Below are 13799 nucleotides of genomic sequence, written 5' to 3' on the forward strand. Positions count from 1 at the left end.
AAAAAAGGAGTGAATAGAACCGAAAAAAAGAAAAAAAAATAGACAGCAACAAAAGAAAAAAGGGAGAAGAGAGAAGAAGGAAAAAGAAAGAGAAGGCGGGAGGGCGCAACACAAAAGAGAGAGAGAGGAGAGCGAGAGAAGAGAAGAACAGAAGGGAGAGAGAGGGAGGGGAGGGGGCGGAAGGGAAGGAGACACACACGCACACAACACGGGCGCGGTTACCACCCGTCTTTTCTATTAGGCCAATATGCAATACAAAAACAATAAATATAAAAGCTGGAACCAAAGCCAAATTAACTTTATTATGACAAAAAAATCATAACCTGTGTTTGGGAAATCCAGCTGTACCCCGGAAGTAGTTATTTTGGACGACGGGAGGGCTCGTACCGCAGCGCGTATGGCACACTGGCACGCAAATTTAACGGTAAAAAAGGCACCTTTGCCACTCATTATAACATTGGGAGCGAAAAGGAGATGGATGAGACAGTAACAGGGCGATATTTTAAAGTATTTTGGTCACTCGCAGACAATGATCCGCGATCGCGTTTGCGACGCTATCAGCTTAGAGCCGTTAGCTCCTGGCGGATGGCAAAATACGCTCTTCCCCCCTGCATCGGGATAATGCGGGGAAATACTCATGTTTCGTTATTTTAAAAATTAGTATGGTTACATTGCCACTCAGTTTGGGTGGCAAGGCAAAGAGGCTTACAAAAGAAAACGATAGATTGCCCGTGGGATCAGACACGGTCATGTAGCGGCAGCTACTGTCCGGGTAGCTTCCGCTACCGCTACAAAACATGACAACACGATGTGATGCGATATGAGCGAGTTATGCTTTGTTCTGGTTTTATGAACAACTTCTATTGTTGCAGTACCATGCAAGTTGAGTGTTAGAAAAGAAAACTACAGATTTATTGCTCTTGCATCGAACATGTGACATGTGGACCAAACAAAGAACTTGCGTCATCGTGACGCGTCATCGTGACGCAGCGAGTTATCTGTTGTTGGTTTGTTTATTATTCGATTTGAGGGTAAGAAAACATTTTATGTTGACTATTCTCACGTTCGGACGGAATTATTGTAATAAACGAAGGCTATTTTGCCTGATAATTATTTATATTCTGCTGTAACTTTTCTGTATAAATAACTAAGCCCTCCAACGTTTCAGGCGTAAAACGTCATAAAAAGAATGTGTTTGTAACTAAAAATAAAAATTGTGGAATACTGTTTGTGCGTGATTTAGATCCCAGCCTGTGCTCCCGACACTGGGGAAACAAATTGGCCCTGAACAGTCACCGCGGAACGACACCGGGACCACCGCTGCAGCCCGCTGGAAGCAGCCGGCTGGAGGCTGCCAGCTGGAGGCAGACCGCTCCAGGCAGCCCGCTCTGGAGGCTGCGGAAATCATATTCTTCCTTGATTCCCAACATAACTGTTCATGTTCATCCTTCTCAAATAAATATTTTTCTGGTTCAAAGTGATCTTGTATTGTTATTAACATATTTTTGTAATTTTATTTTAGAAAACAACGAGGTAATAAGCACTTAGTATGTGAAAACTAAAAACATAGTATACCGTTTTATTATAATTTACTATGGTTCTGCAAAGAAATAATGCTGGATCAAAACGAATGTTGGAGCCAATCTTTGACCCATCTAAAGGCCTAATTATAACAATAATCAAATATTACTTCAAATGTATTTTATGGAAAATATTTAAGTTTTTATTTTTTTTGGCTAAAAACGGTGCGTTCATGTAAAGAAACTGGGATTTAAAGCATTAAAACCCCCGAAATATAATTAAAACTTTATATGAATATTTCAGGGAGAAGTAGTTTTAAAAGATTGGCTAATTTAAAGTGGAAAAAAATATGAATATATAATCTTTTTATAGCACTTTTGGGGCGTGGCAGAAAACGGTCCCTAGGGAGAAGGGTGTGAGTTTTTTTTTTAAATTTGCCCCTGCATTAAAAATAATGCTGGATCAAAACGAATGTTGGTGCGAATCTTTGGACCATCCAAAGGCCTAATTATAATAAAAGTGAAATATTACTTCAAATGTTTTTTTTGGAAAATATTTAGTTTTTTTGTTTTTTGGGGCTAAAAAAACGGTGCGCTCATGTAATTAAACTGCGATTAAAAGCATTAAAACCCCCGAAATATAATTAAAACTTGATATGAATATTTCAGGGAGAAGTAGTTTTAAAAGACTGGCTAATTTAAAGTGGAAAAAAATATGAATATATAATCTTTTTATAGCACTTTTTGGGGCGTGGCAGAAAACGGTCCCTAGGGAGAAGGGTGTGAGTTTTTTTTTTTAATTTGCCCCTGCATTAAAAATAATGCTGGATCAAAACGAATGTTGGTGCGAATCTTTGGACCATCCAAAGGCCTAATTATAATAAAAGTGAAATATTACTTCAAATGTTTTTTTTGGAAAATATTTAGTTTTTTTGTTTTTTGGGGCTAAAAAAACGGTGCGCTCATGTAATTAAACTGCGATTAAAAGGGTTAAAACCCCCGAAATATAATTAAAACTTTACATGAATATTTCAGGGAGAAGTAGTTTTAAAAGATTGGCTAATTTAAAGTGGAAAAAAATATGAATATATAATCTTTTTATAGCATTTTTTGGGGCGTGGCCGAAAACGGTCCCCAGGGTGAAGGGTGTGAGTTTTATTAAAGGAAAGCAGGAGGGCTAGGTACAGTGATTCTGAGCTCAGCATGCGTGACACAGAGCTCGACTGGTTGAACAGCAAACACAATATGCAAGCCGTAGGGCTTGCTCCGTATGTGTTTGCGGTGTCGTTGTCACGCCTCGCGACGTCGGCGTACGCTTGAGGCGATATCAATGCTCTCAGCGGCCGGCGTTTCCAGTCGGCTGCGCTGACCAGCATGCCTTTGCAGTTATGTGCGTTTGAACAAAAGTGGCAAACGTTGATCGTTTAACATTTGCAGTAACAGGTCTCTATTGTACGTGTGTCGAACGAGGGCTCTACCCGGTATAGCTCTCTCTGCGAGAGACGCCATCAGGGGCTTGGGGTTCTTAGCCAGCAGTTCCATTATGGTCAGCACCGGAGTGCAGCTTGTGCACAGAGCCGATCCCTGAGTGGAATCGCACGGGCACGGCTCGGACGCGGCGTGTGCGTCACGAAACAATACCTTGATGTCAGATGGAGAAATGTGTCTGCTTTGCGACACTTTGCGCAGTACACGATGTCTGATCTCCTGTCTGTAACGGTCCACTTTCTTCACATCGCAAACGAGCCGCGTGTCATCCGCCGGGCAGTCCGCCGCAGATCTTGTCTTTGGCCACAAGGTGCACATTTCACGACGCTTGCCGCGTGTAGTCTCTCGTGAACATTTGACACAAGGCTCGCCCGCGCTACGCCCGGCCGAGCACCCAGCACAGAGCCAAAGACAGCACACTTTTTCCACAGCATCCTGAAAGGTCGAGCATATCCCGCACACAAAGCGCGACATGACCTCACACGACGTGAAGTGCGGCTGACTTAAGTACCATGTAGGATTGCCTCCTAAACACATGCTGCAAACTCGCACGTTGCAGGGACACCGAAGCTTGACGCCTGCTCTGTGTCTGTCTTTGCTGCTTTTCACCAAGGTCACCTGACACACTAGGCACTTCGAGTCATTGCTGTTGTGTTTTTTGTGTCCGGGTTTACCCAGTCGGCCGCTCCGCGTGTCTTTGTAGCTCGTCGTAGATACGCGCCTGTACAAGTTCGTAGCTTTGCACACAGACCTGACCAGTGCGTCTTTGCGTTTCGTCTCGCAATCTCTCAGCAGCTCTTCTGGAACCCGAGTCGCAGAAAACGAAGCATTTTCGATGGCGAACCGAGGGCTTTGCTGTGCTCTATTCAAAGCACTGTCGCTGGAGCCCATGCCTGTGATAGATGACATGGTCTACGTCCCCGGGGCGGAAGGCTTCCGTCTGACTGAAATGATGTCGGTGGCCCCGTGTCCAGATCACAGGTTCAACTTTGCTCACAGCGTACACGTACTGCTGCAGCGGACCTCCAGTTCGGCGTTCGACACCAGAACGAGATGCGTCCACGCCATACCCAGGATCAAAGGCATGAAAGCCATCTTATGGTCTAACCACAACGGCGATGTACAGAACACAGAATGCAAAGTGTTGAGTTGGCTCTTTGGCCACTCCAACGAATTGCCCTCGGACGTGCAGATGGTAGACTACACTGCCGAAACTCTCGGAGTCCGGTACATACTAGTGGACATGGACACATTCACCGGCGTTTTACCGCAGCCTCCTCGCGCCGGCATGTCGTTTTTCACACACACACATTTCACCGGCGATTTAGCCGCAGCTACGGCCGCAATCGGCCATGTTACGGGCCCTAGAAGCAGGATGGGCTCGCCTTGTCAAGGTAAACCGCTCGACGTCTGGTACACGTTACCCTCAATAGGTACGTGCCATCCAACGCCTTACACTTGTGGTGATAGATACGCAGACGTGAACATAACAGATGAGATGAAGGCAGACTTGATCGAATGGACACTCAAAACAGACGCCGCTGACTGTCAAGGCCTTGCCGTTCAGCACACACTGTATTACCACTGGGAGAACGCTCAGTACGAGATGATGTTGTGCCACACTGTACCAGACGCAGACACTTCACTTAACATGTTCAGGCTTTGATCGTCGTATTGTGCGATACTCTACGTTGTCTCCTTCGTTTGGAAATGTGTGTGTGTGTGTGTGTGAATAAATTGCCACTGCTGGGGCTACCATCAGGCAAAGACTGAGGTAGTACACCATCAGGCAAAGACTGGGGTAGCACTATACACTATTTATAAAGCACACTATCATCTAGTCCGTACTGTTTCATGCTTTGTATTTCAGGACAGTGTCATGGCTCAACAGGATTATGGTGTATGCAGAGTGGAAGCGCATTGCCAAAGCGCTGCATTCTGGAGCCTTGCACAACGACGTGACTTTCGAAACGACCCAAGGTGCTCTCAACCATCTGTACTATTACCAGGAGTCATACATCGCCGCAGTCAGCGGCCATGACCATGGACAGTATCGTGATTTCTGCTACATTCATAAAGACACACCGTGTCGCACTCAACAATGTCAACTTAAATTGAGTGTGTTTTTTTCCGGGGTAGCCACTGACAATCGATGCGCATTGTGCAATGGCGTGACAATGGCTCCGAGCGCCGACGGAACCGTCGCCTACGGGGTCGAGAACGGAGGACCATGGTGTGAGATGTCGGATTTGGAACAGTTGTCTCTGAAACACTTGGAACACTTAGCTGTGTACCACACGCCATATTTTGTGATGTTGTTTCTGGGGTCGGTGAAGAACAAACGACACGTGTTACACAGCGATCAGGTGAGCAGGCAGGAACTGGTGCTTGTCATCTACAACAAGTACAGGCACAGAGAGACGCCATTGACCTTTCACGATAGACAGAATAAGGATATCACTTTCCTAAAGCTGTGGTGGAGATACACGAACCGACAAAGCTCTAAGGTACTTAATCTCAAGATCCCTTATTATCTTGAAATACCCAACACCACAACCCACGGCACGTGGAACCCTGTACACGACAAATTTGCAGCCCCTCTACTCGTTTGTCAAGAGGGCGTGCATATGCCGCGACGTGTGGTGCGAGGACGACGCGTACAACGCTCCGCTATGTACGTCTCCGACATTACAAAGCGTTGCACGTGCAAATAACAACTCTGTCGTGTATTCGCTACAGACACCCGTGCCTAAGCTTCACATCGATACAGTCTTGGACGCCGCTGTGACAACGTACAACACCACAGATTGGGAGTCCTTAGGTCTGTCGCTGCCGTGTTGCAAACCGCTCGCCCCCAGGCTGGACTCGCTGGTGTTGGAGGAGTCTGTGGACTGCACCGTGCTGTCGCTGCGTGCAATTGTATCATTACACGAGATCTGGATTCCTCTCGAGTCGTGGCTGACGCGGGAACGCTATGACGGCAATCCCATTCTACCCGTGACCAGGCACAGGGTTGCCGCGGGCGTGTTGGGCTGCTTCAGGGATATGTACGAGAAAAACACAGTGCCTCCCAGGCAACTGTATGCTACCCACCGAGACTTGATCAAGACGTTGCTAGTGAACACGCACACGTGGGACGTCGTGTCTTTATTACCCTATGTCTGTATGAGTAAGATGTACAGGGCAGTAAACAGTGCGGCGGACGAGACGAGCCTGAGGAAGGCCTGTTGTGGGATAATGGTGCAGGTATTGCTACCCCTCACCGGCGATGTTGAGAGTGCAGTGGACGGTTGGTGGAGTAGTGACGCGTCGGACAGTGCCCATACTATCGAGTCGCAGTTCTTACTCTTGTGCAAAGAAGACTTCCGTGATCTGAGCACTTGGGACGCGTTGCAACCCGAATCGTTTGGCGTCCGATGCGTGTCGCAAGTGGACAGAGGCTATGTCTGGCTGGGCGACAGCGTGACGGACGACAGCGTTATGAGAGATCGGCTGTCGGAGATCGGCCTGACCGAACCTGTCCGCGTCACCGTCATCGAGATACCACCGAAGCAAACCGTGCCATCTGAAGGATCTCTCACCGCGGCGATCCACAGGCCTGGCACAAGAGTGCCAGAATGTTTCAGAGGACTGACAAGTGCACTCACAGTGAACGCTATGTGTGTGTCTATGCCCAACGACATGATAATGCGCCGACATGAATTCCGTTGTAGCCAAGCTAGTGATAATGCCTACCACGGACCCGGTAAGAGGCCCTTGGCTCCTGACAGCGGCAGCGATCCGCAGGACGACGGCAGCGCTCGACCTAAAATGTCTTATGTTGAAATGCACACCGATGAGCCCATCATCATAGAGCTAATGAACTTTCCCCATAACGACGTCACCCACAACATCACATTTCCAAGTATAGGGGACAACGTTGTCCCGAGTGAGCCATGCCATTCCATCAGCTTTCCATTCGACAGCCGCTTGTTCAACACTGGGACCTCGCTGGCGGACGTCGATGATTTAAACGCTGGATATCCGCTGATGGCACCCGTCGAGGATCTCGATACTATAGACTAGGGCTGCTCGATTATGGCAAAAATGATAATCACAATTATTTTCACTGAAATTGAGATCTCGATTATTTGACGATATGTATTTAACAATAACAATGTATTGAATAATGACTTTAAAGATTGTCAAAAAATAATATAAAATAGTGTGCAAATACTGATAACAGTGCAAATGTTTGCAATATAAAAAATAAATGAAAAATGCAAACATCTATGTTTAGTGAACGTTGCAGTGTTGCTCTGTGGTGCAGCTACGACACTGTAGCAAAGTTTACACACTGTGTCTACTTGATCCACGTCTGACTGAACCCATAATGTTTCCACACCACCAAGTTTTTTTTTTATCTCTCTTTTCAACCAACGGCAGTCACTCTCCTCTCCAAATATCTTAGCTCGGGTCCTCTTAATTGTTGTGACGCGTGTTCGAAATGCAGAGGTGCGTTTGATTTGCCAGACGGAGGAGCGCGAGAGTAAAGCATAAGGGAGGGGCTAATAATCGGCTCAGTCATTTTTAATGATCGTTGAAAGCCCAGATCGTAATCGTGATTAAAATTTGATCAATTGAGCAGCCCTGCTATAGACGCTTCCGCGCTGATGCTGCACAACGCCACAAATCATTCCTACGACATCGTTGCTCCAATGCTGAACATGGAGGTAGACGGCGAGGAGGTAGACCCCTCGGAGGCGAGACTTCTCCGAGGTAGACCCCTACGATGTAGCCTCTTTTGATGTCGACACCATGATCTCGGGCTTGTTTCCCAATGTAGCGGCCGACAAAATGCATGTTAGAAATGGCGAAGACTGTGACATATTGGCTTTGAGTAACACAGACAAACACAAGAAGCAAACGGTGGCGCCACAGTGTGAGCAGATGGGTGGTTGCGATGACACGCCAGCGGGTCCGAGTCATGGAGACCAGCCAACCCAGGCCGTACATGACGTCCGACTCGAGAGCCCTGTGAGCGGGTGACAGTGCACGACAGCCGGGTAGACTAACATGTCGGCGCGCCCGAAGAAATCCACTGCCGACAGACGACGCATCGGCGATCGAACTACCTGACAGTGTCCTGTACCCAAGCGAATACACATCGGACGAGCCAGAAGTACTGCGTGCTGTAACCGAAGCCGATCTGAGGTTCTTAGGTAAAGTGCCAAAATGGAGGTCTAACGGAGTGCAGTACAGTCACCTGAACGATGCACGCTACGGGACGACACACTCGCCCTACTTCACAATGGCTTTCACGACAGCCTTCGAGATCCAGAAACACAAAGGCTATGCCACTAAGCTAATGCTAAGGAAAACCCCCGACACGCCTCAAACCAACCCCACCGTGGGCTTAGAGAAAGTCGTTTGCACGCACGGTTGCGATGCCAACGCTCAGCAGGCGTCCGATGTTTACAGAAGAGCTGTCGAGGATATCAACTCGAACTACATTATGGGCATATACGTATGTTCTAGACTGACGAGAAAATTTACCCGTCTGAAGGACTTCCCCTACACACGATCGGATATACCATCGGTGACAATAAACTGCAAGACGGGCGCTAGGGAATACTACGCAGTAGATCTATCGAAGCCACCCGAGCGGGGGTTTCGCTACGTGTGTCTACACGTCAACGAATTCCCGCTCGGCATGAGAATAGATACCATTCTCGACATCAAGAGCACAGAAGCCTTGTACTTGGGCCACGTACTGACCGCACAGAACATCGCCGGGCTTTTGATCCACAGGATTTTCTCCGAAGACGCAGAGTTATTGGAGACTGTACTGGACATGCACACGCGGTTGCAGATACACCCGTTTGTGGCAAGGACATTCGCCTTGCACCTCATGAAGATGCCCTTCACGGACACAGGCGTCACCGGGGCCTTTGTCGGGGAGCATGTGGGCGAATGGAATTTAGGGAGTCCGGACGGATTGGCAAATATGACCGACAGCCAAAAGTGTACGCTGGCGTACCACGTCACCACTTGTCTTATCAAAGCACAAATCCTGACAATGAGTATACTCGGATTTCCCCTGTTGAGACTACACCCTGGTAGGATATGGAGAGACGGCGCGCGCTTCAAAGTGGATTTGCTGGCATGTCTGCTCGATCACATCACGTCCAAACTGATTTCGCAGGTCCACGCGCGCAAGAACGCGAAAGAGGACTTTGACAGTCCCATTGCGCCAGTGCCGGGTGGTGTGCGTGCCATCACCGACACGCTTAGTACGTTAGACCTCGACCGATTTGTACCTCAGTGGGAAAACCTGCCCGACTACCACAACGATTACGAAGACGACGTTCCCGATGGCGACATAGAGGTTTTCTATAGTATGTATGAGCAGTTAACACAGCAAGACGTGCGGCACGAGGACATATTGTCTCTCCTGGGTGAATGTGAAACATATCAACCTTTCACTGTACCGACGGCAAACTGCCAGTCTGCACCGTTTGCGCCGTTTCATGTGCAAATACACAATCAGTACGTCAAGTGGAACAAGGTCATAATAGTCAAACCGATACAGACAGCGGACGCTCTGCCACTGCCTACGTTGATCCCACAACGTTCATCACAAAATAAACAACATCCTTCTTCGACCACACGGCGTCGTTCTTCGACCACACCGAGGATTCCTGCACGTGAGCCCAACGAAACCGCTCCTGCTCAAAGACCGCTTCCTGCGCCAAGACCATCCAAGAGCACAGCCCCCCGCGGGTCAATTTCTATACCGACCCCAGCCGTGTCACAAGCACGAGCATCCCGCCAGAGAGCAGATGCCGTGTCGCTACCACAAACACCACGATCTCTCGAAACAGAGCAACCTCCCCAACCCGCATCGCCCGTCCCTGACACTGAGAACAATCAGAGATACGCGCATGCATTGAACCGTGATGTTGACTACATGAACACATGTAACAGTGTTTATTACGACGGCTGATTCGTCTCCCTGTTCACTTTGACCAGTACATGTATATATGAATTCCAATTTATGTGCGTGCACGCCTGTGTGTTTGCTTTAATGCTTTAATGAGTGCCACAGCTAGTCCCTCCTGCACTGGGTTTCATTTACTATATATATCCACAAGTGAATTTTATTCTTGTCAATGTGAAAAAAAAACATCATGTTCGTCTCTGTACAGAGGGCGAGGGTTCTTTATTATACACACATGAGATTACATTTGCTGTATGTCTAAGAGTGCTTGGTTTTTTTTTTTTACATTGTACATTCAAGGACCGCTCAGGGCATTGTTGCCCTAATAATAGGTTGGAAATGATTATTGTCAATGTGGAAATAAACATGTTCATCGCTGTACAGAGGGTATGAGTTCTTTGTTATGCACAGAGAGTTTTTCCCGTGGGCTAATAAGATGAAATGTACTTCTTCCACCGAAAGCCATCTCTCCGGTGTCATAAGCAGAGTGTACAAAGCGTTTTCACCATCGACTTTATTGTCATTAAGGTACACTGTAAATTCTCAGTTCTTAGCTCTTTGCGCAAAGATATGAGCCGCCGTTTTTCGTACCAATATATCTCGTGCCTCAAATGAACATTCTCGCCCCCGGTCCAATAACACCGAAGCGGTGTGAAATCCACAGTACCCTTCACCTTTCACCGGTGTCACTGCAATGTCATTCAAGCGAAGATATTCCTTCAAGGTGTCACCCACGGGTATCGATCCCCGTGGTGTAGGTCGATCGCTGATGACACACCAACCGCGCTGGGTCAAATGCAACGCACCATGGGGCCGGTTTACATAGTGCGGATTGAACACGTTGTATTCGCTTCCGTGCGCGATCACTTGGATGTTCAGCCCAAACATACCTCCGACTATAGCCGTTATAGGGACAAACTCACGCTCTTTGTCGCAGATTTCACGCAGTTGCACAATATTGTTGCACACCGAAAGCGTACTGGGTTGACTTGGGAGTCTTTTCACTATCAAATGTACCATAACTGAGAGCGTTTCTGGTGTCCTGGGCTCGCTAGTAGCATGGGACCGTTTAGTCGTGAGCACCCATAACGCTTGTATCAACCATGGATAAATGTTGTCGGCATTCACGTCGTGGTGGTCCTTGGACCCCCGTACACTGTATGATGTCGGACCTATGTTTGTCATACAGGGATTGTTTATCACGGGATCGTCATTTACTGTGTACTGCTCATCGTTCGCATGGGCCAGCTTCGCCAAGAACGTGTCCTCCTCGTCAAACCCCAGATTCTCGACGCTGTCGACCACAAGTCCCTTGCATACACAGTGTTGTCTTGGTACGACGCCCTGGGACACACTAAGGTTAGCTACACCCAGTGTCAACATGTCCACCTCGACGTCAGCATCGGGTTGACGTGTAGTCTCCTCACCGGTGGTTGTATTTGAATTTGTCGTCTCGTCGATCGGCTTGTCCGGTGTCGACACGAGACGCTCGTCGACTGATTCTGCAACATCCGTGAAAGTAGTGTCACCGTCCTCCAGTGTGCCACGGAGCGATTCTTCTGTGTCACCGTGGTCCGTACTGTACACGAATAGCGAATCGCACCACAAATCAAAATCTCGGACGGTGCCATCCACCAGCGACGTCGCCACGGGTCTCATTGTGTCTGCGCTCAGTTTGCCCTTAATGCTGCTGTGAAGACCGTACGCTATGTTACCCAGGTACTCGAACTTAGGCCCCGTATTAGCATCGGCCTCGCGTCGACTGGCTCGAGCGTGATGTTCGGCGAACCAACGGTCTCTGCTTTCTATAGCCATCTTCACGTTTCCCGGTAGCAGGGCCGTGCGACGTACGTAAGGCAGCTGTGTCAGCATCTCGGGCACGTAAAGCTGCACCAGTCTGAGGCGGGTGTGTTCGGCGAGCATGTCCCGAAACACCAAGCGCGTGGCCTTTGACATTTCCCCGCTTCTGTACTCCACGACTGAGTCGGCCGCGTCGGAAATGTCAAACGTGCGACACAGGCACTTGTCGGCGTCGGACCCCGACTGTAACAACTTGCTCCGTAACGTCGGGTGAGCGTATATAGCCGATAGATACACCATGAGATACCAAGCCGCGAAATATAACAGTCCTCCCGAAGTAACGCACACCAAGTCGCATGTAAGAGCCGAGGCGACGGCCTGGCTAGACCGAGACAGCGCCGTGACCCCGCACGCGGCAAAGCTCAGCGTTAAAGTCGAGCTCAAGAGGCGATCGCACGAGCTGTCGCCTCGACCTGCAAAGCAGGGCACGAGTCCGCGGTGAAGCGCTTCGACGATCGCCCCTCTGTCGCTCTCCGTCATCACACCCAACGACACGAGATTCCCCAGTGGACCTAAGAAGTAAACATCGTAGTGTTTGCGATCCACGTGCCAACACGGGCCTGCTGTCATGGGCAGGAACTGTTGCAGCGTGCGTTCGGGTAGGCCTCTCCAGCCCCTGGCCAACAGTTCAAGTAAGTACGCCGGGCTCGGGGCGACCGGAATGGCCAGCGCTCTAAATAACTGGTAACAAGCCCTGGTGGAATTCACAAACACGGGCCACGACTCCGTCGTGTAGCATTTTCTCCCAGGCGGCTCGAACGTCAGTTGATCTATCGCGTTTTCCGCGACTCTGGGGAAACACAACAGAATGGCTAAAGTCACGTCCTCCGGGTCTTGCGCTCTGGCTTCCATGGCAATCGGAGCCATGTCCATCACATCCACTGCAGTGGATATGCCGGCGTATAACTCTTCCGTTACTTTATCTGTGCGACGCGAGAGCTTCTCGCCAGTGGAGTATCTAGCGTTTGCGTGTATTTTATTCTCGAGCTCGTGGTCGGGTTTGTATGTTTGACTGGGCAGCGGCGGCGGTGGCGATTCATCGGACATCTTGTGTGCTGTTGTAGATACGTGGTCATTTGCGAACATAACCACCAGGGCCTCTGCGTCCTGTTGCTCTCGAGGCTTGTATACGTGGTATTTCACGGAATGCGCCACCGTAGCCAGGGCCCAGTTTTTTAAGTTTTCATCATTGGACCCGGGGCACTCTCCAAAGTTTACGCCGTACAGAATCCAACATAATTCTATCACGGCTTCGTTTCTCACAAGCCAATCACCTTCCCCAGACGCTTCTACGGCGGCACACTCTATTAGAAACGCACAGGAGGCCAGAAGACGAGCTCTGCACTGTCGACACTTTACCTTCGCTATAGCAACCTCTGCTACGCGGACAGCATGCACAGCGGACCAAGGCGTGTAACCCGACAGTCTCATTGAGCGGAGCACGAGGCGTGTGATCGCCGTGTGCTCGTTGCCGCATGCGTCTCCACAATCACGCAGATGCGTGAACATCTGGCATCCTCGGGCGTCTTTGGCAACGCATTTGTAGTCGTAGAATTCTTGAGCCCAACCTAACTTGAGAGCGTTGTTAGTGTCCAGTGTATCCTTGCGTTCCTTCACCCAGCTCGATCGCAAGATCACATGCAGCACAGGAGCCAGCATGGCATCGCATGCAAACGCACCGAACAAATCCACGGCCCAGGATAAAGTGTCAGTGTCCACCAAGCAGTCGCGAGTCAAGCCTAGCAATCCGTCGTCGTTCTTTTGCTCTATCACTATTCTGTTAAGCTCGGGCAGAGCGATGCAGGCCAAATACGCGCCCCTTAGCCGTAGAATCGAACGCAAGCATTCCTCGGGCGATGACAACCAGGTGCCGTTGGGTGGTATGTCTTGTAGATGTATGTCCCCTCGCAATTCAACCACAGTGCTGTTCGCCACGTACCACACGACCGTGG

At 49.2% G+C, this 13799-nt stretch overlaps 1 protein-coding gene and 1 long non-coding RNA gene across 2 annotated transcripts; both read left to right on the top strand.

The window, feature by feature from the left end:
• The first annotated feature begins 230 nt into the window (after window positions 1-230).
• LOC120746542 lies at window positions 231-1521 on the top strand. Its single transcript, XR_005698875.1, has 2 exons — window positions 231-424; window positions 1244-1521. It is a non-coding gene; the product is annotated as an uncharacterized LOC120746542 (long non-coding RNA).
• A 6195-nt stretch (window positions 1522-7716) lies between these two features.
• Window positions 7717-10122, top strand: LOC120746541. The gene is made up of 2 exons (XM_040051967.1): window positions 7717-7735; window positions 7767-10122. The coding sequence occupies exon 2, from the start codon at window positions 8299-8301 to the stop codon at window positions 9991-9993; it is 1695 nt and encodes a 564-aa protein (XP_039907901.1). The 5' UTR covers window positions 7717-7735; window positions 7767-8298; the 3' UTR covers window positions 9994-10122.
• The last annotated feature ends 3677 nt before the right edge of the window (window positions 10123-13799 follow it).

The sequence above is a fragment of the Simochromis diagramma genome, unplaced genomic scaffold, assembly GCF_900408965.1.
Source record: "Simochromis diagramma unplaced genomic scaffold, fSimDia1.1 OVJJ01000427.1, whole genome shotgun sequence".
Classification (NCBI taxonomy): domain Eukaryota; kingdom Metazoa; phylum Chordata; class Actinopteri; order Cichliformes; family Cichlidae; genus Simochromis; species Simochromis diagramma.